The sequence below is a fragment of the Chinchilla lanigera genome, unplaced genomic scaffold (genome assembly GCF_000276665.1).
Source record: "Chinchilla lanigera isolate Chin_1 unplaced genomic scaffold, ChiLan1.0 scaffold00084, whole genome shotgun sequence".
In the NCBI taxonomy this organism is placed as follows: domain Eukaryota; kingdom Metazoa; phylum Chordata; class Mammalia; order Rodentia; family Chinchillidae; genus Chinchilla; species Chinchilla lanigera.
The window spans coordinates 6,948,056-6,975,288 of NW_004955485.1; the positions used below are offsets into that span (position 1 = coordinate 6,948,056).

At 57.3% G+C, this 27,233-nt stretch overlaps 1 protein-coding gene across 1 annotated transcript in view; it reads left to right on the plus strand.

Annotated features, from left to right (window-relative positions):
• Sh3pxd2a (SH3 and PX domains 2A) overlaps window positions 1-27,233 on the plus strand; it is a gene marked incomplete at its 5' end in the record, with an annotated part of 196,155 nt that overhangs the window by 136,199 nt on the left and 32,723 nt on the right. The window contains 2 exon segments of the mRNA XM_005403799.2: window positions 5,796-5,840; window positions 11,431-11,562. Of these exon segments, the coding sequence (XP_005403856.1) occupies window positions 5,796-5,840; window positions 11,431-11,562 (177 nt within the window).

Sequence of the window (27,233 nt, forward strand, 5' to 3'; positions counted from 1 at the left end):
TGCAGGTAGCAAGAAGTTCCCGGGTGGTGGAGTCAGCCAGGCCTCATTTCTCCATGAAACCCACAGGACTGACAGCAGTGAGCATTCGGCCTCCCATCAGGCACTGAGGATTAATTGGGCAGCTACTGTATTCTAAGTGTGGTGGCAGTGCCAGCAGGGTTAAGACCCAGAAGATACTCTTAACTAGAGAGACTTGGCACATTTCTCAGCACCTACTGTGTGCCAGGCTCTGGCCTCAGGCAGGTATTCTGGAGCCAGTTTAATACAGGGCAGGGTGAGGGAGACAGGCGAGCCCTAGAAGCAAGTGTCCCCAGCCCCAACTCAGGAGCAAGATCTCCTGCTGGCTTTGGTCCTCGTCCGCACTCCTCTCCTGCCCCAGTGGATGGCAGCGCCCAGCCTGGTGTCACTGCACCCTTGGGAGCCGTAAGGCCCCTGCTGGGTCTGGGCAGCCTTGGGGAAGAAGGATACACTTTAGTAGCAAGAGAGCCCACTCCTGTTTCTCAGTGGGCGTGTCTGTTCTCAGCGCACTGGCCTTGACTCCATCGCCCACCCGCTCCCCGCCCCCAGGATCTTGTAGGGACGGGCTGAGGAGGGGCTCCGGGCTGCAGTCCACCTTTGCTGGGCTGTCTTGCTCTTCTCTGTGAGCTCGCACATGTATGTGGGGCCTCCAGGAGAGCTGGTGGGTGGAGGCATGGAGCAGGTTTCCCAGTAAGTAGAGGACCACCAAGGCAGACCACCCCGGGGAAGAGGCAGCTGGGATCCTGGAACTCAGGAGAGTTGAGCTTGGGTCTGTGCACAGGGAGAGTGAGACCCTGGGAATTGAGGGGGCTGCCCCAGTCCGGCAGCAGCTGCTGGGAGCAATGCCCAGCACCCTTGAATCCAGAGACCTGCCTCAACCCCGCCTCTGCGCTCATACCCATGGGCCGTCCTGACCCTCTGGTCTCTGTCCTGGCCCAGCCCTAACCCGCCCCATCCCCACCTGAGCTGGGAGGACACTGACTGTTCCTTGACCGCACAGCTCAGCTGCCCGCCCAAGGGCTGGGCCCGGTGCGTTCCTACCCCGGGTGGGGCCGCCCCACTCGCACCCAGGCTTCTGGGAAGGCCAGCACTCCGGGGAAGGAGGCAGGCCCTCTCTTGCTGAGTGCAGAATGAGCAGGAATGTGGCTGCATGTTCAAAGAGCCGCAGGCAGAGACAGGGCAGGCCTTGGCCAGAGGCTGGGGAGGGCCCAAGACACTGTATCCCCCGAGAACCTCACCTTCTCTGAGCTGCCCCGCCTTCCTCTTCTGTAAAATGCAGATGGGTGTGAGGATTAAATAAGATAATGCCCGTAAAATGTATCACACCACACCTCACAGGAGGCCTGAGCGGCAGCTGGTGGAACCCAGCCCCGGCCCTGCTGCCTGCTTGCTGTGACCCACGTGTCTTTCTGGCACACGGGTCCCGCCCCCTAGGAGGCCTGAGATGTAGCGGAGGAAAAAGAACCCGGAGACAAACACTGAGGGTTTGCCTTTTGTCTCTCAGAAGATACTCATCGTAAACTCAGCCCTACGAAATGCCTTCTCAAGTATAGCACTGGTATTTATTTAGCTCTGGAGTCTGTGGCCCAGAACCCCTGGGCCTTCGGCGTAATAACCAGCTACGTCATTCTCGGGGCCCAATGTGAAATGAAAACACAGGGCCTCTTGTTCATAAATTATGAATGATTTCAGCCCCATGGCAGAGAGCATTAAAGCGGCCCCAGGTCCTTCTAAGCGTGGGGGCTTGGTGAAGCCAGCCCTGCCTGCACGGCCAGAGTGGGAGGCAGAGCCTGGCCTCGGAGCCGCTTCTGCGCCACCAGGACGAGGGCGCGGTGCTGTCCTGCGGAGCGCAGGGATGGGGGTGCTGGCTGCCGCAGCTCACACTGGGGCAGGCTTCCCGGGGCTGCCTGTGTGAAAAGCAGCTCGCACGGCTTTAAGCCCTTTTTCTTTTCTTGTGCAGCAGGATGTCTGAAACTGAGTAATTTATAAAGAAAAGAGGTTTATTTATTTAGCAGCACCAGGGATTGAGCCCAGGGTCTCATGCATGTTAGGCAAGTACTCCTACTTGAGCCGCATTCCCAGGCCTTGCTAACATTTTATTTTGAGATAGGGCTTTCCTCAGTAGCCCAGACTGGCCTTGGACTATCCTCCTCCTGCCTCAGCCTCCCAATAGCTGGGATTACAGGCGTGTGTCATGCTGGGTGACAAGAGGTTTATTTTAGGTCATGGTTCTGGAGGCTCAGTCCACTGAGGCAGCCTCCTGTTGGACATGGATGGGGCAGGTGAGCATGTGGGGAGGGAGAAAGCGCTGAGCCCGACAGTAGCTAACCCAGTCCGAGGAGAAAGGCCTTCACCCCTTCCTTTGGCGCCACTCAGCGGCGGCCAAGAAGCCACAGCACAAGTGTGTAGGACAGACAGCGGCACGGCGCCTGCAGCGCTCAGATTGAACTCCTGCTTCAGCTGTGTCTTCTCCGTCTCGGCCGTGAGGATTCAAACGTGCTTTCCCCAGGGTACCCACATGGCTTTTGCTGGCGTCCCTGTGTGTCTGCTGCCCTCAGCGTGTTGCCAGCCAGGCGGACAGGCTGTGACAGGGACGTGGGTTCTGGAGAAAAGGACCCCATCCCCCAGACCGCATCTCCCCATCGCCCGTGGCTTTTTTCCCACCAGAACGGTCCCTGTCCCCCGCTGCCCTTCCTGTCCCCAGGGCCTGATTCCTTTCACAGGCAGTAGGTGTCTCCATCCCCATTTCTGGGGAGGAAGGAGGGAGCACGGGAACCGGCTCCCTGTGGCCCTCCCCCGAGTCTCCGCTGTGTTGCCGGCGGGGTCTTCCAGCTCTGTGGAGATGGTCTCCGTGCATCGAGCCGACTTCGGGTGATTTTCTGGAAAGGAAAAAGTGTCTCTTTCTGTGGAAAGATTCACGCCAGCCGTCATGCGCCTGTGTGAGGGAGATACCAGGTTTCTGCTGGAGAAGTCTAGAACGTTGAACAGCTGCCTCACAGAGGTGAGCTTTGAGGGCCAGAGAGTGAAGCCCCTTGCCCCAGCTCACACAGCTAGTTACCAGCAGGACCACGGGTACAGATGCCAGGTCTGACACCCCTGTTCTGCAGGGGCCTTGCTTCCTTGTCTTTCCAGGAGAGGGAAGAAAAGCCCGGAGGGAGGGCAGGAAGCAGTTGGTTGGCTTCCCTCACAGCTGTCCTTAGCCACACAGGGCCTCACGCCCTCCGCCCCCTCCGCTCTGCCTGTCCATCTCTCCGTTTCCCCGGCCCTCAGGCAGCGGCCGTGTCCGCCACCTCTCCAGAGGGCAGCGTGGTGAAGGGTCCTTCCCACCCTGGGAAAGGGCTATTCGGGTGGTCTGAAGACAGGGGACTCCAGAGTGGAAGAGTTTCAGGTGATAACAGTGGAATTGGATTAACTCTGTATGTCCAGGGGCTGAGAAATCATGCTTTAGAAAGACTTTTAGAAAAGCAGGCTTGTGGCTGGGGATATAGCTCAGCGGGACAAGTGCCTGCCTGGCAAGCATAGGGTCCTGAGTTTGATTCCCAGTACCTAAAAAAAATAAAATAAAATAGAAAAGCAGGCTAATTTCTGGTCTGCCTCCCATTTTCCTTTGGGGACGGGGACAGGACGGCCTGCTGGTGGGAGGCGAGGGGACAGGCATGAGCCCAGACTGTCCGCCCACCGATCCTGTCTAGCCCATGCCTGTGTTTCTGTAAGTAAAGTTTCATTGCAACACAGCCCGCTGTTGCTTTGCATGTGGTGTGTGTCTGCATCTACACTGCAACAGTAGGGTTGGGCGGTCTCCACAGAGGCCCCCAAAGCCTGAAAATGTGCTCTCCTTGCCTTACAGACCTCTGCCCCAGCAGAACAGGTCTTCCGGGGCTTTCCAGGCCAGGCAGATGCCTGCCATTGTTAGCTCACCGAAAGAGCTTTGCCTTTCCCAAAACATTTCCGATGAAGAACCCAAAAAGAACCCCCAAAGGAAGGTGTACGGGTGTGAAGGCCTGGGGTGGAGGGAGACAGGCTAACCTGGAGAGGTCAGGTGGGCTGGGCCAGACACAAGCCTGCCCAGGGTGTGGCGTGGCCACTTCGCCACATCTTGGGGGACAACAGTAGAAGCTGGAAGCTAGCATGATGTAGGCACCAGACAGGAAAGCCCCTGATTTTATGCTCAGGCCTCCTTGGCCACAGGAGCTTAAAGGCTGGAGGTCTCTCCTCGGCACCGGGCTCGGTCCCTCGGCCATCACACTAGTTCCCCAGCTTCTTTGGATGCACGGCTCTGTGAGAGCCTCTGACTTCAAGAGCAGCTCTGCTTGTCCCTGTGCACCAGGCAGTCAACTTCCAGGCGCCTCGCTAAACTTCTCCATCAGAGCCTTGCTGTGTGGGTTTACAGTGAGGTCTGGAGGGGCCATCTCCCCAGTTCTCCACAGGACAGCACGTGCAGTTGGGAGCTGGCTTACTGAGTGTGGGATGCTTTACGTGGTGACAGCAAAGCTTTGTTGCCTAAAGTCTACGTCCCTACAAGAGGTGGATACTCTACTGGCTGCGTAGCCTGGAGCAAGTTTCTTTTTATTTTTTTTTATCTTGCCATGTGTTCAGGTTGACCTGGAACTTGCCATGTGTTCAGGTTGACCTGGAACTCACTTTGTAGTTCCGTTGCCCTGGAACTCGAAGCAGTCATCCTTTCTCAGCCTCCTGAGTGCTGGGATTGCAGGTGTGCACCACCCATGCCTGGCTTGGGCAAGTTTCTTAACCTCTCAGGTTCAGTTTCAGAATGGAAGGAATCCTCCAGGTTGGGTGTGAAAAATAAGAGTAATCTGTGAAAGTACTCAGTCTGAAGCTAGTGAGTTAGTAGATGCTGCGTACATGTGTGCTGCTTGTTGTGATTGCCCATAAAGGGGTCTGGCGGCCCTCCTGGCCAGCGCCGGGTGGGCAGTACCAGGGTTTGTCTCAGACTTGCATCCCAGTGTGTCCGTAGCTGTCCCATTGCAGCCAGCGCTGCACCCCTTGGAGACGAAGAAAGCCCAGCAGGTGTGATTGGGTCCACCTGGCTGCAGTGCTAGCAGCTGTGCATCTCATAGTTGTACGCTGTTCCTTGGTGGTGCTTTGATTTTGCTCCTCCCCCTTGGCAGGACATCTTGACTCTGTTTAACAGGTGAGGGTGCTGAGGCCAGCATGAGACACTGCTGCCTGGGCCTGGTCACTAGCAGTTCCTGTCCTGGGTTGGACGGCGAGGTTTGAGCCTCTCCAGGGGGTGCCCTTCCCTTCAGCTGGGGTGTCTGTCTCCCTTGGCGGAGTTGTGTGGCCACTCTGATGAGACTCAGGGCTTAGTACATGTGGCACCCAGAGACCTGGCCTTCGGGGTTCCAACCTGGCCGTAGGGGTGCTGGGTCCAGGCTGCTGAGTCTGCTATCCTGGGAGAACCCTCGGAGCCACTCAGCCTGGGGCCGGCACACACGTGGTCACCCAGGAGAACGGGGCTGCCTTCTCCATGACAGCTAAGGGGTCCATTCCGGGGAGGAGCCGTGCACGATGCTCTGTGCTCTGAAGAATTCCTGCCTTCCGACAGACACTCATTATCCTTGCCTCAGCCTCTATAATCACACAATCCACGCCCAGCAGCGGTCCCAGAGCCAGGAAATCCCTCCTCCCTGCCCCCGCCTTCCGCCCACACCAGCCCCGCGGTGCAGCCACTTGCCAGTCGCCCTGGACTCCCACTGCCTAACGGTTCTCTCTCTGGTTCTCCTCCTGCTGCTGCCGGCTCTCGGGGCCCTCGGAAGTGTGGCTCTCCAGCTGGGCTGAGTCTCCCAGGAAGGACGTGACAGGTACTGCCGGCATGCATGTGCGTGCATGCGTGTGAGCGTGTGTCCCAGCACGCGTCAGGAGCAGCGCCGCGCTTCTTCCCACATGCTCTTCTGGAAGAGTGGCAGCCCTCGACGGCCACCCACCCGCCCCGCGCTGTGCCCTCTGCCTGCCTGGAGAGCCCTTTCCAGCTCTCAGACCCGGCCTGGGCGCCCTCGGCATCCTGAGGACACCACAGGGTGTGAGCAGATGCGTTCTGGCTGGGCCTGTGGCTTTGAGTCCCAGCTTGCCACGTCCTGGCTGTGCCGTCTGGGCATTGTGCAACCTCTCCGCGGGGACGAGTGCTTCCTCGGTGGGCCTGGCTCAGGGGAAGCAGCAGCAGGCCTGCCATCCTAGGTGCTGTCTCGGGGGCCGTCCTGGTCAGGATGAGACCAGTCAGCCAGACAACTGGGTGCTCTATGTCCCCGAGCCTGGTTTCCAGGGATCCCCCTGGGAGCTGGGGACTCTGGGAGGGGTGGGCGTGTTCCACAATTGAGGGTGGGTCACACACACACACACACACACACACACACACACACGTGACCCAGCAGTGCAGAGCAGGAGCCTCCTCCAGCCTGACTTGGCCTGCCTGGCCAGGGTGGCCCTCAGGGGCTCAGGCCTTGGCTGTGGCTGGGAAGAGCTGGGCCCCACTCAAGGCCTTGCCTTTAGTCTTTGGGCTTCCCGGACCCAGAGGGCTGGGTTTTCAGGGCCTGCAAGGAGGTGCGGGGGGATTTCCAGGCTGGTCTTCTAGGCGCCCCTTCATTTCTGAGAGCAGAGATCCAGGCTGGGAGTTGGGCAGTAGGGCAGAGGGGTCAGGGTCGAGGGGGCTGGGCCACTCCAGGAGTTAAAGGCTCAGCCTCTCCCGCCACAGCTGTTGGCAGGGGATGGGAGGCGAGTCCGCTGGGAAAAGGGCCGGGCGGAGAGGCGCTGGGGGCGGGCCCCCTTCCCCTGCAGCCCCCCTCCTGTGCTCCCTGACAGAGCCTGAGCCTGAGCTAATCAGTGGGCGTCTGTCCCTTTTTCCCCTCTGCACAGGCCAGGGAGCGGGAGCCCACTTGGCCCACAGCGATGCATTTTATTCACCCAACGTATAGCTGAGCAGCCGGCAAGCCCTGCGTGGCCAGGAGGGACCCATAGTGAGGGGTTGAAGGGGCCTTGATGGGGTGTCCGGGCTCAGAGGATGGCGGGAGCTTGGGGCAGAGACTACCAGGGGGGTCAGGGTCTGCTGAGGGTCACCCTTGAAGCCAGAGACCCCAGGGAGAGGGTCAGGCCCGCATGGAGAGGGCACCCAGCCAGACCTGGAAGTCCAGAGCCGGAATCTCAGGCAGGTCACCAGGCCTCTCTGGGCCTTGGTTTCCCATCCGAAATCCTAAAAGTCTGATGAGACGGGAAACCTGGAGGGCATAGGCTGACAGCAGGGATCTGACAGAGAGGGTCCATGGGCTGCTCAGCTGGACGTGTGCCCCGGAGGGGCCCCCAGGAGCTCTGATCTGCCTCTCTCTTGGCAAGTGCCTGGAGAGGCCTGGGAGAGACATGGGCGCAGCCCTGGGTCTCCTTTCCCAGCCTGTGGCCCTTGCCCCGAGCTGCCCTGCTGCGGAGGCCTTGGGAATCAACACTTCTCTAGCTCCTCCCTGAACCTGCTGTTTCCTCTGTTTGCTTATAAACGGCCATCTGTACTCTACTCAGGGCCTTAAGCCCCGTTACTTCACTCCCTGCGCAGAAGAGCACCACAAGGTGCTGCCCTGGCACTGTTCACACGTGAGGGCGCTAAGGCTCAAGAGGCTAAGCATCCTCCCCAGGATCACAGAACAGGGAGAGGAAAGGCGGGACAGGACCTCAGACCCACTGACTCGGAGCATTTACGTCACGAATCTCCAGTGAGGATTGTGTCCCACGTCATGTCCGTGAGGCATCAGCACTCATCGGTCTGGTTGGGAGGCCATGCCCGGCAGAACGTCCGGGAGACAGCGGGCAGGGCTGCAGGGAAGCAAGCTTCCTGCAGGGGCAGCAGCACTTGGGTGGAATTGGGAGTGACAAACAGACTGGAAGGCTTCCTGGGCAGGGGGCAATGGCCTCAGCCAAAGCTTAGAAAGAACTTGCCTCCAACAGTGCTGGTGGCCCATAGTAGGTGTTCAGCACGTGTGTGTGAATCATAAATGTATGGAACGGGACAGCGGGTCGGGGAGCTTCAGGAGCTCAGATTGCGAGATGACAGGGGCTTGAATTTGGCCTTTGTTCTCAGGCAACAGGGAGCCGGTGGAGGTGTTAGAGCAAGGGACTGACTTGGCAGAGGCCTAGTTTAGCAGTTTAAGTTGGCAGCCAGGATTGGGCATGAACAGGGTTCCGCCCAGGTGGTGGCTGGAGCAATGCAGGTGTGAGGCACAGGGTGGGTCAGGGACCCCAGGGCCCCAGGAGGCCCAGCGTGGCTGTGTAACGAAGCCCAAGAGCCCATCCCTGGGTGAGCCACACACAAAGCCACTTGCACGGGGAGAGGCCCTGCTGTCTAGAAGAGGTCTACCCCTCCTCCCCGCCTCTGCCAAACCCTCTGTCTGAACACAGAAGGCTCCTTCCACTGTCCCCTCCCGCCCCCTCGCCCCCGGCAGACTCCTCCACCCCCAATTTTCCGGACCTTGGCTGGAAGGGATACAGGGCCGCCTCTGTGGGATGACGTCACCACCTACCAGCCACCAGGCCTCCGCGCCTCCCAGCGGTTTCTCATCTGGAGACTCCTAGGGCCTGCCTGCCTGCTCGCCTGCCCGGGGAGCCTGGAGACCCGACGCCCTGAGGCAGATACCAAGCTGGGGCCTGCGCACGTGCCGGGGCGGGGAGGGCAGCAGGAGGACAGTAGCTTGTGTTGTGGCGTGTCCATCCCCAGCCTTTGGAGCGGCCCAGCTGCAGCTGACTGCACGCTGCATGCTCGAGGCCCTGCTCTCTGCTTTCCTACCTGTGTCCCAGAGTGCTGGTGGCTTCCAGAGAGCCCAGGGCGATTTTCCAGGAAGGTAGGGGTGCGGGCCGGTGGAGTATGGATTTCTCCACGCGCAGAGGGGCCGGCCCAGCCGCCCAGCTGTTGGTTGCATTTCTGCCTGAAATATAATCCCGGCTCTGGATGAGTTGTCTGGCTGCATGTGCACACCCATGCGGCACCCCTCAGCCACGACAGTGTCCCCCAGGTCTCCAGAGGCCCAGCAGGGGCCGCAGCACCTGCACAGCATGGCAGAAAGCCATCGGAGCAGTGGCGTTCTTTCCTTCCAAGGAAGGCCCCCCCTTGGGGTTTCCCCGAGTTCTGTGGCCATCACCCCTAGCTCTAGGGTACGTGGAGCCTTCCCGAAAGAGGACCCAGGGATCTAAGCAGTGCTTCCTTGCTCTGGCTGCACGTGAGAACCATGGGCCATGGGGCCTCAACCACGTACTTATGTCTAGGCCCCAACCGGTTTGAACTGACCCTCTGAAGCCCAGTGCTTTATTTGGTTTGGTTTGGTGTTCGAGATAGGGTCTCCCTATGTATCCCTAGATGTGCAAACTGGTCTGCAATTCATGACCCTCCTGCCTCAGCCTCCTGAGTGCTTGGGTTGCAGGTGTGTGCCACTATGCCCAGCTGGCATCTGTGTTTTTAAAAAGCTCAGGTGATTCTGTGCCATCAAGTGCAGGAACATTGTACATATAGGAAAAGCAGTATGTCTGGAAACAGAGGTCAGAGACTGTTGTTCTGTAATGCAGAGAGAGATGGGTTTGTTTTGTTTTTTGTTTTTCTTCCAGTACCAGGAATCGAACTCACGACCTTGCGCTTGCCAGGCAGGTGCTTTGCCACTGAGCTAAATCCCCAGCCCCTGAGAGATGGATTTGAACCTCTAAACACAGCAAGTGAATTTGGTTCTTTCCATACCCTCTGTGGGAAGTAGGGTGGGTCTCCTGCCCTCTCTGAGCCTCTGACAGCTCTGCAACATGGGAAGTCAGGAGGGGAGTTGTGAGGTGAGGTAGGCTGGAAATGTGCCTGGAACATAAGTCAGACTCGGGCTCCTAGGGCATGTGGCTACGGGCCAAGCAGGTTGTGTGGAGCCTTGAGACCCTCAGGCATTCCTAGAGCCAAGTTAGTGGCGTGAACCCCCCAGTCTTCAAGGAGACTGGCAGACATGCAGTTTTGCTTTGTTTTTGAGACAGGAGATCTTGCTGTGTTGCTCAGGCCAGTGATCCCCCTGCCTCCGCCTCTGAACTGCTGAGGCTACAGGTGTGTCACTGTGCCTTCCTAGAAGACACATAGTTTAAGTGTACTGCGAGCTCCCTTTGGGCTTGGGGTGGTTTGGGAAGACTTCCTGAAGGAGGTGACCATTGGTCTGTGGCCTGTGGGTCCTGTTATCCCCTAGCAGGGCGTGTAGCATCTTAGGTGTTGGGACAGTAATGGTTGAAGCACTAGAAACACACAGCCCGTCCAGACCCCTTCGTCAGAAAGGCAGTTGGGCCCCTGGCTGTCTGCCCTCCAGGCTCATGCTTGCTGATGACTGTCCATTGGTCCGGTGGCCATGGAGGGCGCCTGCTCCTGGGGTTCTAGGGCCCTCCCCGTGCCACACCCCGGCTTTTGACCCCTCCAGTTTCTGAAGCTGCTGGGAAGGGTGGCCAGAGGCTGCTGGAGCTTGACCGCCCTGCAGGGCAGAGGGAGACTGAGTCGGCGCAGGCAGTGAGAGGGCAGTGCTGGGCCTAGGGAGGCGTCTCTGGAATTGGGGCTGGGCCAGCCGCAGAGGCCCCGGGCCGTCCGTGCCTAGCCTTTCCTGAGCCGGCTGCGCAGGAATGGAGCCTGGAGCCGAACTTCAGGAAAAGTTGGCGGGGGGTGGGCCAGCCTGGCCAGTGCTGGCTCTGGGACTTTCTTCTTGAGTTTCAAGTAAACAGTCTGGGCCCTCCTCCCCTCCCTGCCTCCACCCCCAGCTCCTCATTCGACGGGTCTCATGTGTTTCTATTTAAGGGTTGTGAGTAAACCCCAGTGATTGGCGGCCTCAAACCCTCTGGCCGCCTCACCGGGCCGGGCTGCGGAGAAGGCGCTCCCTCTCCCGCCCCGCAAGGAGCAGGGCTGCCTTTTCTCTCCGGGTTTCCAGGCTCTGGTAGAGGCAGGGGCCTTCTCTTGGCCTCCTCCTCCCTCTGCTCTTTCTCTCTCCTGCACTGCTCCGCCCTCATGGGTGCCCGCCCGCTCGCACACCGGCCTCCCCGCACACCCCTGCCAGCCTGGGTCTGCAGAGACCTCAGTGGTCCCCAGCTTCTCCTGGACTCCCCCATGCCGGGCTGTGACTAACTCAGCACAGCAGAAGGCTTCCCCTCAGCTTCCTTGGCCTCTGCCTCTGTCTCTCCGTCCCCCTCCCCTGCCCCCCGCTCCCCATGTCCCCCGGTCCCCGCCGTGCAGCGGGCCGGTGTGGGGCCTTGCTATATGGCCTGTCCTTGGGGCCCAACGAGCTGCGAGCCCTGGCTGCGGGCTGTCCCTTGGAGCAGCGCTGGAGACCGAGCAGCCTCCGCCGAGGCCCATGGACAGAGGGCGCCCCGGCCGCGGGGCCATGGCCGGCCGCTGGCTCACCGCGTGCTTTCTGCCCTCGCCAGGTGCCGACAGCAACGCCGAGCCCATGATCCTGGAACAGTACGTGGTGGTCTCCAACTATAAGAAGCAGGAGAACTCGGAGCTGAGCCTCCAGGCCGGGGAGGTGGTGGATGTCATTGAGAAGAACGAGAGCGGTGAGTGTCCGGGCGGCCTCGGGGCTGTCCACGCGGGCTCCAGCCTGGCTCCTGGGCTGCGTGGGGTTTTGTTCCTCCCTCCTCCCCCACCTCTGCAGCTATACGTTATTTCCATCTGGCAGGGAGCGGCCGGGAGGCTGAGGTTCCCCCCGTTGGCTTGGGCCGCAGGCCAGCAGCTTGCCTGGCGGTGGAAGAATGTCTCCCCGGCTCAGGATAATTAACTGGCTTTTGTTAGTGCAAAGGCAGGGTGGCAGCCCTGGTGTAAGTCGGGGACCTGTGCCATTCAGGTGCCCCACAACAGCTTCCCCTGTTGGGGTGAACCTCCAAGCCGGGGTTGAAGCAGAGGCAGGAGAAGCCAGCTGGCTGGGGGTGGGAGGAGGCTGACGTTTCCACGGGGTCTGGAGCCCCCAGCCCCAGGTGAGTTGTCTGGCTGACGTCTGGGCAGTGAGCTGAAGTCCACTGGGACCTGAGGACGGGGCTCAGATGGGATGAAGCCAGGACTCGGCCAGGGAGGGCCCTGCAGGGACTGTTCTTCAGGAGCTGGCACGTGGTTCAGCCATGCCAGTGGCTCCCTGAGGGCCGCTGGGTCCCAGGTTCTTGCAGAGTGGGCCAGAGTCCCTTGGTTGCACAAGTTGCGGCAGAGGCAGAAAGGAGAGCCTGAGTCCGGCAGCCAGTCGCCAGTGGGCTCGGGGGCCCCTGCGGAGTCAGGATGGCCCTGGACCCGGACGTGGCCCGCAGCTTGCCTGCAGCCTGCTAGGCAGTTCTGTACTTGACTCCTGGCGTAAGGTTTCACTTTCAGTTTGTTTGCTGGGGCCCGCCCCTGTGTGCAGGCGCGTCCCTGGCCAGTGCCTGGTGGACAGTCCCAGAGGGGTGGGCCTGTTCCACCCTTATTCCTCAGTTGCTTTCCAGTATTTTGAAACCCGAAAGGAAAGCAAACCGAAGATCTCTAGGCCGTTCTGTGGATGGGGTGGCAGCCGGGGTGTGAGCTCAGGGTGACGGAGGCAGCGAGTCTCAGCAGGGTAGACGCAGCGTGGGTGTCCCTGGCACCTGGGTGCTGTGCTCTCGGGGCAGGTAGCTGTCCAGAGGCCAAGGAGATGCCTCTGGCTCCGTGCCCCTCAGGCCAGGCCGTGGTGGGAGTCCTTGCCAAGCGGGTGAGCAGTGACGCCGCCCGCTGTCCGGTCTGAGTGCCCGGTGTAAGGCGTGGCCCTTGTCTCCAGGTGACCACAATGGTCCCCTTCCTGCACAGCTTTGTTCTCCGCCTCTGTCCCACTCTAATTGCCCTCCCCTCTGCCAAGGGAAGCTGGTGTTGCTGGCCGTGAAGGCCTAAGCCCCTGAGACCCAGAGGTGGGACAGTCTCATGGTGGAATGGAAGCACCGGGGATGGGGACGCTTGCTTGCTTGCTTGTTTGCTTGGGAGCCTTCACCCGAGAGAGACAGAGGCACACCTTAGTGTAAAGTCAGTTCTTCCCGGAAGTGCTGGCATGGAGACTCCTGCCCACCTTGTCTCACCGCAGCTATGTAGTCCTGCAGTAGCAGGAGGCAGGGAGCCTTAGGGGGTCCTTGGGGGTCAGCCACATGTAAGGAAGTTTGTCCAGCTTTAAGACCCTGTGATTCCCAGGGGTATGTGTGCCTTACCCCTTCCCTATCCCACGGCTGGCGTCCTGGGAATACTGAAGAGTCCTGCCTGGCAGTGGGGAAGGAGGGCCTGGGAAAATCAGACTTCAGTGTTAGGCTGGACGTGCTGTGCAGACACCTGCTCTGCTCAAAGTTCCCCATGGCTGGTTGAGGAGCCCCGGGCCCCCTGCTCCCAGCGCCGCCTGTAGCAGCCCCAGCTAGCACATAGATCCTGGGAGGGGATGCTGTCCCAACGGTCAGGGTTCTTCCCGCCACCTGCTGGTGTATGGCTCCAGTTATCCCTTCTATAAATGGAGGTAATCTTGTACCTGCTTGGTGACAGTGGCAGTGGAGCACATGACCTGAGCCCTCTCCCTGGTCTGACACAGTAGTGGCCTGGGTGTCAGCAGAGATCCTTGGCTGTACGTGGCTTTTCTGTTTCTCTGGTGGAGACAGCTGCTCAACCACAGATATTTGCACAGGGTCCTGAAACATGTGAGGGTCCCCACGCAGACCTCCCCTGTCACCACCAACAGCCAGGAGGCCTGAGGTTTACAACCAGCTTAGACAGAGCCACTGGGGGAAGAGGACTGGACTTGAGATCCTGGGAGGTGGTGCCCTGGTAAGGAAGCTGGAGGCCGGCTGCAGGGCAGGGGAGGCTGGTCATGTATCTTGCAGAGCTGGCTTCGGAAGGAGTGGTGAGTGAGGCTTTTTGAACTCTGGAACAAAGACCTCACTGTGATGCCTTTGACCTGGGACGTGTGGGTGTGTTGAGGCATTTCCAGTGGCATTGTTGGGCAGCAGCCGTAGTCAGCACCTCCTGGGGCTCCCACGGGGTGCCAGGCCTCTGCGCATGCACCTTCTTGCTTAGCCGGCAGTCCCTCGGGTGGAAGGTCCGTGTCTGCCCATCAGGGGCCTCAGCCTGGGACCACAGGCACCAAGAGTGTAGCAGCGAGCACACCAGCCATTCTGCTCTCATCTTTCTAGAGAGATGTATCTGGAGGGTGCGCCAGGCCCTGCACATCGCAGAACCCTTTCACGTGGAATAACCCATGCGTAGAAGGCACTTGAACCATTTTTGGCCAGAGAAACAGGCAAAGAAGTTAAGCGATTTCCCTTAAAGTGGAAACTTGGAGGTTTGTCCCCTCTTCATGGCCCTGGGGATCCTGATAATGGGCTGATCTGGGGCCAGAAGTCCAGGAAGCGTGCCTTGGTGGTGCTGCGAGCTGGGCTCATTGAGGTGCCTGAGAGCTCCCTGACACCCTTGCTGAGGGACCTCCCTCTGCCAGTGCAGTGTCTGTGGACGGTGGCAGTTCCTGCTGTTGACAGATCCTTTGAACATGGAGGCAGGCTGCAGCTGAGAAGCTCTCTGGAAGGTGACATGCTCCCAGCCGTGAGCTAAACCTGTCTGTCCCAGGGAACACAGAGGGGCAGAAATGAGACACTCAGAGTAGACCTGCAGGGCTTAGGGAAAAGGTTTTTGATCAAACAGAGAGCCTGGGGAGCCCAGTCAGGAAAAGGACTCCCCGCCCCAACTCCGTTGCACAACAGGGTTGCACACGGCAGAAGGATTAAGCAGCTCAGCGGCTTTTCCACCCAGTAGGCCGTGCCAGGGCACGCAGCACCCTTTTGGCTCTGTCTGTGGAAACCCTCCCACTCTGACACGAGCACCGATACCTGAGATGCCTCTTTTGTAAGACATTCTTGCACCTCAGAGACCACATCGGCTTCACCCTCCTGCAGGAATCACTGGTCTGACATCTGCAGGGTGGTGATGTCAGGGATGTGACCGCTCCCATTTCTGGGTTGAGCAGAGCTGCGTCCAACTTTCCAGGATTGTTTCCTCCTTCTCAGGACTACAGGCCAGGGCAGGAAGCAAGGAGATGAGTCAACAGAATTTTTCCTGCCTCAGCTTTCCTGCTTGGAGTCTGTGCGTATTTCCTGGCCCTGGCACGATAGCCAAAGGATTCCTGCACTCTCTCGGAAGCAAGGGATTTGGGGCTCCTTTGGTCTAACCACGTATTTTACCAGTAAGAAAACTGAGCCTTCAGAATTTTCACCCCTTTCCAAATGCGGCGCTTTGGTCTCAGTTGAGTAGTGAGCAGAGGATGGAAACTCACTCTGTCTTGGCTCAAGAGATTACTGAAAGGATGCAGAGATGGCTCACCGGGCCCAATGTTGAGACATAAATCCCGGCCTCAGGAGACAGGGAGGGAACAGAAAGTTGGTGCAAGGCAGAGCAGCTCGTCTGACCCCACCTCTCTTGTGGGTACCACGAAAGTAGAGCTGTGCTCCTCTCCTAACTGTAAGCCAGCCTTGCCTTCTCTTCCTGAGCCAAGACCCCAGCCTGTATATGTGTCCTGGTTTGTCAGTGCTAGACTCTGCATGACTTCTCTGTTGGGACAGCTACCAGTAACTGATTATGGCCTCTGGTTCTCTGAGTTCAAACCATGAAGTTTGAACTGGGTGTGGTAGTACATGCCTGTAAGTCCCAGCTGCTTGAGAGGCTGAGGCAACAGGATCACTTGCGCCTGTGAGATGGAACCCCTGGGAAATAGAGCAAGGCCCCATCTTTAAAAAAAGAAAAAGAAGTTTGAATCTGAGTAGTTCCTGACCATCCGATGGATTAGTGCACTTTGGATCAGATACCCCGCACTGACCCAGCCAGCTGAGTTCAGGAGAAGCCTCGCTCGGTAAATGATGGCTACCTAGCTGGCCTTAGGTGTTGCTGTTCAGAGCAGGCTTTAAAGATGTGCTTGAGGGTGGGGGTGTTAAGGGACCCAGAATCGTGGCTCTGACCACTTCCTTGTTTGACAGCTTGTCTGCTGCAAAACAAGCAAAGAATGAGCAAAGCATTTGGAATTCAAATACTGGACTTAAGATCTATACTCTGGGCTGGGGATGGAGCCCTGTGCTCTTGCCTAGCGATATGCAGAGCGTTTGCTGGAGCTCTAGCACCACAAAAAGAAAAGAAACAGGTCTAAGGGGCTGGGCATTTAGCTCAGTGGCAAAAAGCGCCTGCCTGGCAAGCGCAAGGTCGTGAGTTCGGTTCCCGGTACCGGAGAAAAACCAAAAACCAAAAACAAAAACAAAAAAAAAGAAAAAGGTCTAACGGTAACCGTGTACTTATGAGTAAGAACACTTTCTGTCCTCCTGGGTAAAAGGGGCTAGTAATATACACCACACAAGGTTTTTTTCCTTTTTTTTTTTTTTTATAAGAGTGAAACAGTGTTCATTCTCTAATTTATTTCACGAATCTGGGACACTTCCCTTTGTCCCAGGCCCTGTGCTGACTGGGTGCACACCTTCCGCCTCTGCAAGCCGTAAAGTCTAATTGATGGGAGTAGCCTGGCACCCAGAGACAGGACTGTACCGTGAAGGTGCGATAGCTTTCCTGACTCTGCAGTGTCCGAAGTGGACTCCTAGGTGTATCTTCTATAGCTTTTGCTTAGATTTTGTGCTTCCTGAGGAACCACCTGCACTCGTCAGCTGGCCCATGCCAGGACAGTACCCGACACCTGTCCTTTCAGGAGGATTTACTTGGCCCACGGTTTCGGGGGCTTCAGTGTTTGTCCAGCTACCTCCGGGGTAGGAGCGTCACGGCAGAAGGGCAAGGCAGAGCGAAGCTGTTCAGTTCATAGTGGCCAGGAAAAAAGCGGTGAGGGGCCAGATGTGGAACCCAAAGTTAGGACTCCGTGATCCACCCAGACACACCCCGGAAGTGTGCTTTACAAATGCCTAAGCTGCTCCCAAGCCAATCAAGTTGGCAGTTAAGCTTAACTGTCGCACACCTGATTGCCACTTCAGCCTTGCAAGAGATACAGCTCCTAGAAAACGAGTGTCAGTAAAGATAGGATAGGCCATTTCTGGAAAAGCAGGTTTATGATGTCTGCATTGCAGATAAGTGAACTACCATTCTTATCTCTGAAACAGCCTTGTAAGAGTTTGGTTCCCATGAACCACTCCATTGGGAGTTGGCGACTGGCCCCCACAGGTCCTGCCTGAGCCATCAGAAATTTGGTCTGTGATGGTGCTTCTTAAACACAGCGCATTTGTGTCCCTGCCATATCAGCAACCACCTCATCAGCAAGTTCCAAGTTCATTCTGGTCCAGGATCATCTCTGATATACTTCAGAGCTGGCTGGAATGGAACAGGCTAGGGGCTCAGATCCCAGGGTGGAGGTGGACGTCCTGATCAAGCCTTGGGCCCTTCGGCCTTGCTGTGTTCATTGCAGGGTAGATAGAGATTGTCTGGAGAATGAGATTTGGGATAGCTTAGCAATTAAGAACATGGGCTTCACGTTAGATAAGCCTAGTTTTAGTCTTGATTTGGTCAGTTGGTGACCCTGGAGAGTTTTCTTGGGGCTTGCAGGCATGAGTCTCCTCACCTATAAAGTGGAGATAATTGTACCCGTAGCTGTGGGTTGGTACTGCTGATTGAAAAGGAATTCACTACAGACATTCCTCTTCAGCAATCGAGTTCCGTTCCTGCGACTCGTTTGCTAATTGGATGGGTTGCTAATGAGGAATCATAGACAGTGTGTGCGTTACAGTATTCAGAACAAAGAGACAGTCAAAGGAAGCTGCAGCCTGATGACTTTGTTTGTATTTGCGTAACTCTTGCGTGCAGTACTGTAATGTATGACAGAACATAAAACTACAGCACTGTCCTACATGTACAGTTGGCCAGAATGACAGTGGTGTATAAACGAGGCGTCCTGTACAAAAGAGAGACACTGAGGCTCTATAAACAGAGTGTACAGAACTGCACAAAAAAACCCAAAGACAAAAAACGGGTCATAAGTCCAAGCAGTCATTGACCAGGTAGCGCCTTAAACAAAGAGTGTCTGTCCTGGAGCACAGTGACTGCTGGGAAGAACACAGGACTGGGACGGCTCTGTCACAGTTTACCCCTTGTGGTGTCACCTGCCCAGCCGGGCCAGCGAGGATCACACCCGGTAGCTCTGAGGACTCACTCAGCCTAGAGGCTCATGAGTTGCGTGCAGCAGCGAAGAGTTTGCTGTACAACAGTGAGGCCAGGACAAGCCCTGCTGGGCTCAGGGTCACCCCCTGGAATGCTTGTTTGGGCAGCTGTCCCTTCCTGTGACGGGAGGAAGGGTGGGAGACAGAAGTCAGAGTCACCTTGATGACCCAACAGCGGTAGCCTCAGGGGATCAGGGGCCTTCAGGTAAGCTTGGGAGAGGAAAGGCCCACCCACGCCACCCCATACGGGCTGTGTCTCGGGGGCTTCGCCGCCTGGTGCAGTGCGGAAGTACCAGGGATAAGGCCTGGGGTCGTCAGGAAGGCTGCGTGGAGGAGGAGGAACGCTTGAGCGGGGCCTGGGAGAAGGAAGGGATTCTGACAGCAGAGCGGGGAGTGCAGGGTGCTGGGGTGAGGGCGGCAAAGTAGTTGTGTGGGTCCCCAGAGCAGAAGAAAAGTAGGAGCCGGGCAGCAGGGAGGAGCGGGCACCCTGGCTGTCCACAGAGGAAGGGCCACAGGGCCATGGGGGGACAGGGAGGTGTCCAAGGGCTTTGAGCGCTGAGCACTGTTAGCCACCTGTCTGTGGCCAGCAGGGACGGACACCTTGTCCGCCTTGCTCAGGTTACATGGGGAGAGTGGATGGCCACCCGGATGTTGGCTCTGGACAGAGGCAACCTGACTCCCCCACCCAGACCGACCTCTACACAGACGCTCGGAGACCCCTGCCTGCCCCTCATACAGGCACATTCGCGCGGCCTTGGTCCCCATGTCAAGCCACAGCACCCACCCCCACCCCAGCGGAAGCTCAGGGAAGAGATCTCCCTGCACGAGTTTCTCCGCTCTTACATAACAGGTCTCGGCAGAGTGTGGTGCAGACGCTTTCTGGGGAGTATAATTTGTCAGGCCTCAGGGAATTCGGTTGACAAATTGCACCCTCCTCATTCTTTCCCCAGCAGATTGCGTGGCTATTCGGTAGGACAGACCTCAGCATGTGGATTTCAGTGATCATGGTGGCGGTGCCTGGGGGTACCCCAGCGTACGGCGCCTGGGGGAACCCTCCTCCCTGTTGGGTTCCATAACCTCATTCTCTGGGTTCCAGTGCTGCCCTGGAATCCGGGCCTCACGGCAGGAACTGCCAGGACCCCGGTTAGCTCTGGTGTCCTGCCAGGCTGGGTGCGGGCAGTAGCCAGTGTTCCGTGGGGCTCCCTGTGCTGGGAGCTGAACTTTTGAGTCCCAGAAAATGGAAGGAAGCTTTTGGCTCATGTAACCCCAACTTTGTTTCGATCTCTTTCAAATATGCTGTCTGAAGCCATTATTTTGCTTTTATTTAATTGTCCTAACCCCGGTTCTACATTTCTGTTCATTCATTGATTTGCTTATTCATTCATTCAGTACTGGGCATTGAACTCAGGGCCTCCCACATGCTAGGCAAGCACTCTGCTCCCAGCCACACCCCTCAGGCCTCTTTAGTTTATTTTGAGGCAGGGTCTCACAGAGTTGCCCAGGCTGTTCTAAAACTTGCAATCCTCCTGCCTCGGCCTGCCATGTACCTAGCATTATAATGTGTGCCACCAGTCCTGGCTACATTTCCCTGCTTAGCTGGGTATCATTCAGGCTCGTGCTAAAATTCCTTTTCCTCTGCTAAGCTTTTATTGGATTAGAGGGTGGGGAAGTGGCCCAGGAGCAGCGTGGGGGGTGTGAGGAAGCCAGACTCAGAGCAGGCCTGCCAAGGGCTAGCCGTCCAGGGAAGGGGCCACTCCTGGGGGTCTGAGGCTGATGTGCAATAGCAGGTCCTGCCCTCCCCTTGGGGCCTGTCCCCTCAGCATTGCCGCAGGCTGGCCATGGGTCACTGTATCCTAAGCACCATGGCCAGGGCCTGCGTGTCCAACATCTTAGACTCCTGCTAGGAGGGTCACTGGGGAGGGGAAGCCACCTGGGCCAGTGCCTGCCTGGGCCAGCTAATAGGGGATTCTGGACTTTTTTCAAGGTGATCTTTTGGAATCATAATATTTTGTGTTCTGTGAGACAAAAAAAAAGCTTGCAGTTTTAAAAATATCTTGAGAGGCGAGGTGGAGGTTGGCATTCCATCTTCCCAAGGAGGAAACTGAAGCCCAGAGAGGTGAGCTGACTTGCTCTGGGGTTGCACAGCTGGGAAGGGAGTTTCCCACACTGCAGTTTGTTCTCTGTTGGGAGGCCCAGATACTTGCTCTGTGGACGTTCGAGGGCTTTGCGGTGTGAGTTCCCCAGGCCTCCAAGAGGAGGTCGAGCTGAAGCCTTCACTGGCATAGCAAAAAGGCCAGAGGGAGTCTGAAGGGGAAGAGAAGCACACTGACCCAGTTTCTTGCAAGAGATTTCATGAGCGTTGCACCCTTGGCTCACCAGCTCCTTGGGGAGGGTCTGCTTACGACACCAGGCCCTTAGCAAGGAGGGCTGGGGTAAGAGGGTAGAGTCTGGGCCATGCCTTGGCTGGCACTGCTCATGGCCCAGCCCATGCCGCCTTTCTGTACATCCAACCGGATGGACCTGTTCTGCCCCCTGTCCCCCAAACCCACACCACCAGAAGACATTCTGCTGCCGTCCCTCCTCCCACCCGAACGCTCAACCTACAGTGAAATCCTACAACAGGGACTGCTTCCATAGCATGCAGTTTGTGAAGTCACCCAGCAAACACAGCGCCTACGGCTGGCCCTGTGGCATACCTAGCAGTCCCGCTCTCCCCACAGTTGTAGGTGACAGCTTCTGGGGTTGTATCTGTACCCAGAGGATGAAAGCCCAGTTGCAGATGCAGGGAGTAGATTGTACGCCTGGGACACCTACAGCGTAGGAGGCAGAAGGCTGGGTGCTGCCAGCTCAGAGGCCGGGCTCAGGGCAGCCTCCCGGAGAAGGTGGGCCTCGGACAAGCGGCAGGCCGGTGCTCCTGGCAGCACACAGCCTGGAAGGACCTGATGAGCCTTGTAAGCCTCAGTTGGCAGGTGCCCTCCTCTCCATGAGAGAGAGGTGCTTCTTCTTCTTCTTCTTTTTTTTTTTTTTTTAATTAACATTCCTTTTTTTTGTTTTTTTTTTTTTTTTGTTTGTTTGTTTGTTTGTTTTTGGTACCTGGAACCAAACTCATGACCTTGCACTTGCCAGGCAGGCGCTATGCCACTGAACTAAATCCTCAGCCCCAGTGCTTCTTTTTTTTGTACTGGGAATCGAACTCATGACCCCAGGCTTGTCAGACACGAGCTTAAGCCACTGAGCTATTCTCCCGGCAAGAGGTGCTTCTTGTCAGCAGCAAGGCACCTGGGGAAGGGAAGGCATCTGCAACAGGGCTGCTGCAGAGCCCTGAGCCCTAGACACTGAGCGGCTGTCTCTGCAGCCCCAGGAAGTTGTGGCATGTGCCGGGGTGGATGGGGGCAGGTGAATGGGCGCCCGGGCTGCACTCCCTGCTGAACTGCTGCTCTCCGCATGGGGCCTTTCAGCCTGTGGCTGAGGCTGGAGCCCGGCATTCAGAGACTGTCTAACTTCCCCTGCAAGACTGGTCTCAGACGTCCCTGCAGAACACAGAGCAGAACCCGACCGTGATGCCACGTCTTGGGCCTACAGACCAGCTGGGGAGGTGATGGTGCTTCTGGGGCGTGGGGGATGGCCCACGGCTGTGAGTCCTCTGAGACCCAGGCTGTGCCTGCTCAGCCTTTTTCATTCCCTGCTTCCTCTGGAAGGGAGTGAGGCTGCTGTTGAGGTTGGCCAGGCACCCAGTCCTGGCGTCTCTGGACAGTATCTTTCTCGTTTATTTTCTGTACTTCTAGCCCCAGCCTTCCATAGCTCAGCATGCTCACCATCTGTTGCTTGTGGCAAGATTTTAAGTAGCTGTGATGAGGGAGTGGGTAGCAGGTAAGCACGGTAAGCGTGCAGGGCCTGGGGTCCCCACACCACATCGGCAACGCTGGCTCCAGGCTACTCTCATGCCAGGCCTGGCCACATGACCACTCTGTGACCATGGAGCTTTCTGCCAGCTGCAGACACCTACTTCTTGCTCCGGGCATTGGGTCAAGGGATTGCCACTTGGCCTGGGGCTAGGGTGCCACATTAACGGCAGCGGTGGTGTGCCATTATGGAAGGAGCACCGGGCTTTGCATAAGAGTCTAGGTTCTAGGCCCCAGCACTGGCCAGTCAGGTGACACCAGGCAAGTTCCTTTGCTTCTCTGAGCACCAGCTCCCCTCCTCTGAAGGACAGAAGGGCAATCAGGAGTGACAGCAGTGGCCAAGGTTGCTTTGCGGGTCCCTCACTTCCCCGCCCCCAACACTGTGCTCTCAACCAAGCTGGGCAAGAGGCAGCCTCCTCACCTCCTTAGCCCTGGGGCCCCAAAAGCAAGCCACACTCAGTGCAGAGGGAGCAGGTAGGGGGGATTTGGCCATGGAGGCCACGCTGTAGCCAGCCCTCCCCAGCTGGCTAAATGGGTCAGTGGCCGCAAATGTCCTGGGTTTGTAATGCTGATCACAGGGAACGTGAGCTCCTGGACAACTTGGGAATCGGCTTTGGGAGGCCAAATGCTTTGCATATTGAATTTCTGGGGATGGAACAGCTGAGGAACAGTGTTAAGTTTCCCTGAGCCATTTCTATACTACGACAGCAAAAGCACATTCCCATGTGTACAAAAGTGTATATTCCAGTGTGTGTGTGTGTGTGTGTGTGTGTGCTCGAGTGTGTTCGCCCTGAAATGGAGGAGGCCCTTCAGAGGAAGGCGATCGGTCCCACCAGTGGGGTGGCTGGTGAAGCGTGTGTTTTCCAGGACAGTGCTGGGAACAGCAAGAATCTGATGAGCGTTGTGGAATTTCACATTAGGGGTTTGGGGTGGCTTTCCTCGCTCTTTCTAATGTTTTGAAGAGTTGCTGTGGAGAACTGCTGCAAGCAGAGGGGCTGGTGGACGTCTTCGGTCATGTCACGTGAGGACAGCGTTATCCAAGCGAGGGAGGGTACCTCCCAGCAGCAGTGCTGTGGGGTTCCAGGGCTGCCCTGCCAGAAAGCCAGCAAAGGGCCATAATCACAAACAGGCCGGCGTCACTTACAACCAGAAGTGTTACTTTAGACTCTCAGCTTTGATGGGGAAGAATGCAGTTTTCCTTGGCCCCTCCCCCGCCCTTCTCAAGTTAAACAAGATCTGTGAAAGCCATAGCTCTGGGGCCTAAAGGGAGGCCACAGTGGAAGCCGGGGAAGGGTCCCCCAAGGCCCAGCGTGAGGCTCCGCTAACCTCTGTGGCTGTGGGAGCTGGGCTTGTTCCCCGCCTCCACTCTTCGTTGGGGTGAAGTGGGAAATCCCGTTTTCCCAGAGCCTGTCTTGTCTCCCTGGGGGCTGCTCAGCTCCGACTTGCACGAGCCAAGCGTCCTGGCGATTTCTGTGTGTTTGCTCTGGACAGTCACTGTGTGGCGGGGGCAGGGAGATGGTCAGGTGGGGGTTTCACAGAAAGTGGCTCAGCACATTGGAATATTGGGGCTCAAATCCCTCCCGGTTCCAGCATAGCCCCTGGAAGGGGGCTGCTCCCCATCTTCTCCCCTCCGCAGCCTGCACCTCCAGGCAAACCCCACATCAGTCTTCATGCTCAGACAGCTGTAATACTGCTCCCTAGAGGGCGGGCTGTGTGGGAACATGCTTCCCTGGCATTGAGAAGGTCAGGCCTGGCCTGGACCTTGTTGCCGGCCGGGCAGGATTGTAACCGACCACCCCTTGGAAGAGGAGGAGGAGGAGGAGGAGGAGGAGGAAGTTACCTCATCGCCCAGGCTCTGCACGGGGGAATGAGCAGGCAGGGGTCCTGCCTTGCTGGCCCCCTATGAGTCTTTATCCTCTTTCTGCTACGGACTACGTGTCCGACCCCATGTCCCACACCCTGGTGCACAGCCAGATACAGACTCTCCTCCTTGGACTTAAAGGGCCTCCACTTCCACTGAGCCCAGAGATTCTTGTCAGCACGGACATGGCCGTGAGAACGGTTCTAAACTTCAGTCCCAACCCTCCTTCCGGGTCCCTATCTCTCAGCCCCCGCAGGGTGGTCCTACCACTTCAGGGCCCTGGGAGAAGCACCTCCATTCTCCAAGTGGCTCCCAGGGAGGAGCTTGCAGGCTGGGTGGCTTCGGAACCAGGTTGCACAGGTACTGTGATCCGGAGATAGGACAGAGAGGGTGAGGGAGAGAGGCACCCACATCCAGGTAACGGACATCCTAGAGCTGGGGGACTGGAGCCAGTGAGGTGAGGTTACAGTAGTTCTCGCTTCTTGTGACACTGTAGCATGCCTTGGCCGGGGCTGGGACTCACCGCGGGGCACCTTGGGCCTGCCGCCACTGCCAAGACATGCTTGGTGGGTGGGAGGTGCTCACGGACAACCTCTGCCGCACCTTCTGTGGCCTGATTCTGACGAGGCCTCCCCACCGTGGAACTGCCTCTAGAACAGTCTCTGCCCTGGAGAGGGCGGGTGACTGTCAAAGCTGAGAAGGGGAGGTGCAGAGACTGGGCGAGGTCAGTGACCTCCCCAGCGTCCTACCCCATCTCTGCCCGCAGGTGGGGCCCTGATTAAGCTGGGCTTCATTCCCCATGAGAATGGAGAAATCCAGAAGTGAGTGGAAAAGTGAGCATACAGCCAGGAGCTAGAGATCAGACGTTCATTCATTCATTTCCCAACCTTCATCTCCCGGTGTGCGAGCAGAGGTAGACAAGGAAGACCCGACCCCCATCTCACGGAGCAGATGGACCGGAGGGTAGCAGTCAGCTGCCTCTCTGACCTTGCCGAGGGGCCTTCTGCACACCCCTCCCTCATTGGTGCTCATGAGTATCCATCAGCACTGCTGTCCAATCACTGATGAGAAGCGAAATGGGGCAGGAAGTTCAGAGAGCTTACTCTTAGCGCACCGCAAACTAAGCCCTCAGAGACTCCAGGATACTCACCCTAGGACAAGGGTATTTAGGGCTCAAGGTAAACCCATTTGCTGCTTTCGAGAGACTTAACACCGGAAACCTGACTGTACCATTTCGATGAGAGCCTCTCTCCTCACAGGCATGGGAAAGCGAGGCTCAGGGGGGCCCCACAGCCGGGTCACCAGGGACAAGCCCGCTCACAGGGAAGGAACACAGAGGGACAGCGTGCGCGACGCCTCCCAAGCCCCTCGGAGGTAGCCACGTTTCAGGCGGGGCACACAAGCAAGCCGCGCTCCTTTCTGGATGCAGCTGGGAGCTCACAGTGGTCTGCCGCAGGGTCCTGCTCCCCTCACCACCAGTCAGAGACAGAGGTGAGGGGTGTCTGCCTGGTGTCTGCCTGCTAGGTCATCTGGGGCCAGGTGAGCAACAAGCAGCACTGTCCCTGTTCCCTGTGGGCAGATCCCCTGCGTAAGCGGGGTGCTGAGAGAGTCAGTTACTTTCCTGAAGGGAGGACCCGGAGGAGGGACCATTGCTCAGGGGCTGAGAAATTCCGCTGGATTCTCACATGCCCCGTGTGGGGCGTTCTAGTGAGCCTGGCACTGGTCCTGTCTGACCCCAGGAACTGGGCCTGAGACTCCAAGGACAAAGAGGCAGGAAGGCCTGGACCGGCTGTAGAGGCCAGGGAAGGAGGAAGCCTGTGCCGGTCAGTCACTGCATCTCATTCTCAACAACTACTACCAGGTGCCTTCTTGGTCTGAAACACCAAGATGGGCAGGAGCCAGCCTTTGTCCTTGGGGGCTCTGGGTCTGGCAGAGAAACATGGCCCAATTAGACCTCAAACCCGCAGCAGCCAGGGTGGGAAACCAGGATGTCTGTGAGCAGGGACGCACAGCAACTTCACAGAGGTCTCAGTACGGTGATGAATCAGAAATCAGCACATTCGGGAGCAAGAAGAACAGAACAGCTATTATTTCCCCTGGATCCCAAGAAAAGCCCTCACCCAGATCCCCCTGCCAGAGTGGCCAATGTGTGGCCATTCTGCCCCTCAGTTTTCCTGTCTGTTAAATGGGGATAACGTTCAAAGCCCGTGTGGCTACTGGAAAGGTTACCTGTGCAGGGCCCTCCTCCGGTGGCATACTCATTTTCCTTTCCTTTCTGTGATAGGCAGGAATGGGCTGCCTTCTGCACAACAAGTTCTGTCAGGGTCAGAGTTAGGAGTCTACCGGATTCCTGAAATTGCTTGGAATCATAGCCAATCTGCAAGTGGCCTGGAGACTGTTCAAAGCATTTTTCCTGCTATCTCAGAGTAAGACTGTAGGGTGGGTGACTTCCTTTCTCTTTCTTTCAGAAGAAGAGATAAGTGCTTTGCATAAAACTTCAGAGCTTCCCGGTGGCCCAGCTGGGTTTGGACCCAGGGGCTGCAGATTCTTAACCCAAGACTCCTTCTGAAGCAAGATTAGTGTTGCCCAGAGAGTGCGCCATGCAAATGTGGGTGGGGTGGACTCACTAGTGACGCTGAATCCCTTTGTGTAGAGGTCCTTTGTTTTCTTTCACTCCACCTTGGGCTAATGGGAGAGTCTCTTGGGTTCCTGTGGTATCAGTACCTCTCTGACCCTGCCCGGCGTCCTTTGCTTAAGAGAACCTGACCCAGCCTTAGTACCGTGTTAGAACCTGCCTAACATCTTGCTAAACCTTAAGGCAGAGTTATCTTCTGTTTAGGGTACTGGTTTATCATTCTGTGTAGCACAGAAATGTCTTTCTGAAAAGCATATTTGCGTTTTTTAAAGTCAAGTCAGCTTCAGTAAATACACTTAAGGAAACACTAGTCCAGGTGTCACTCGGCTAAGTTCACAGGTTGGTTGCCTGAGGGCTTGGGGAGCTGCGGAGTTCTTGGACCCCACAAAGACAGGCTCTTCTGGGCATGCTCCAAGGTCTGCAGTCTTCCAGGGTGACACCAGCGGCTCCCAAGTTCCAAGTGGGAAAGGAGCCTGGAAAGTATCAGCGCTCGTGGCGGCTGCTCCCCGCACCACGCAGCACAGTCCGTGTTTTCCGAGTTCTGCTGACGTCAGGCGGTGCAGAACTTTTGCAAGCCCTCTATTTAAGATTCCCCAGAAATTAAATAAGGAGGGTTTGGAGGGCGGGATACCCTCAATAAATTGTGGAGTGGGCTTGTTTTGTTTATGGAGATGGT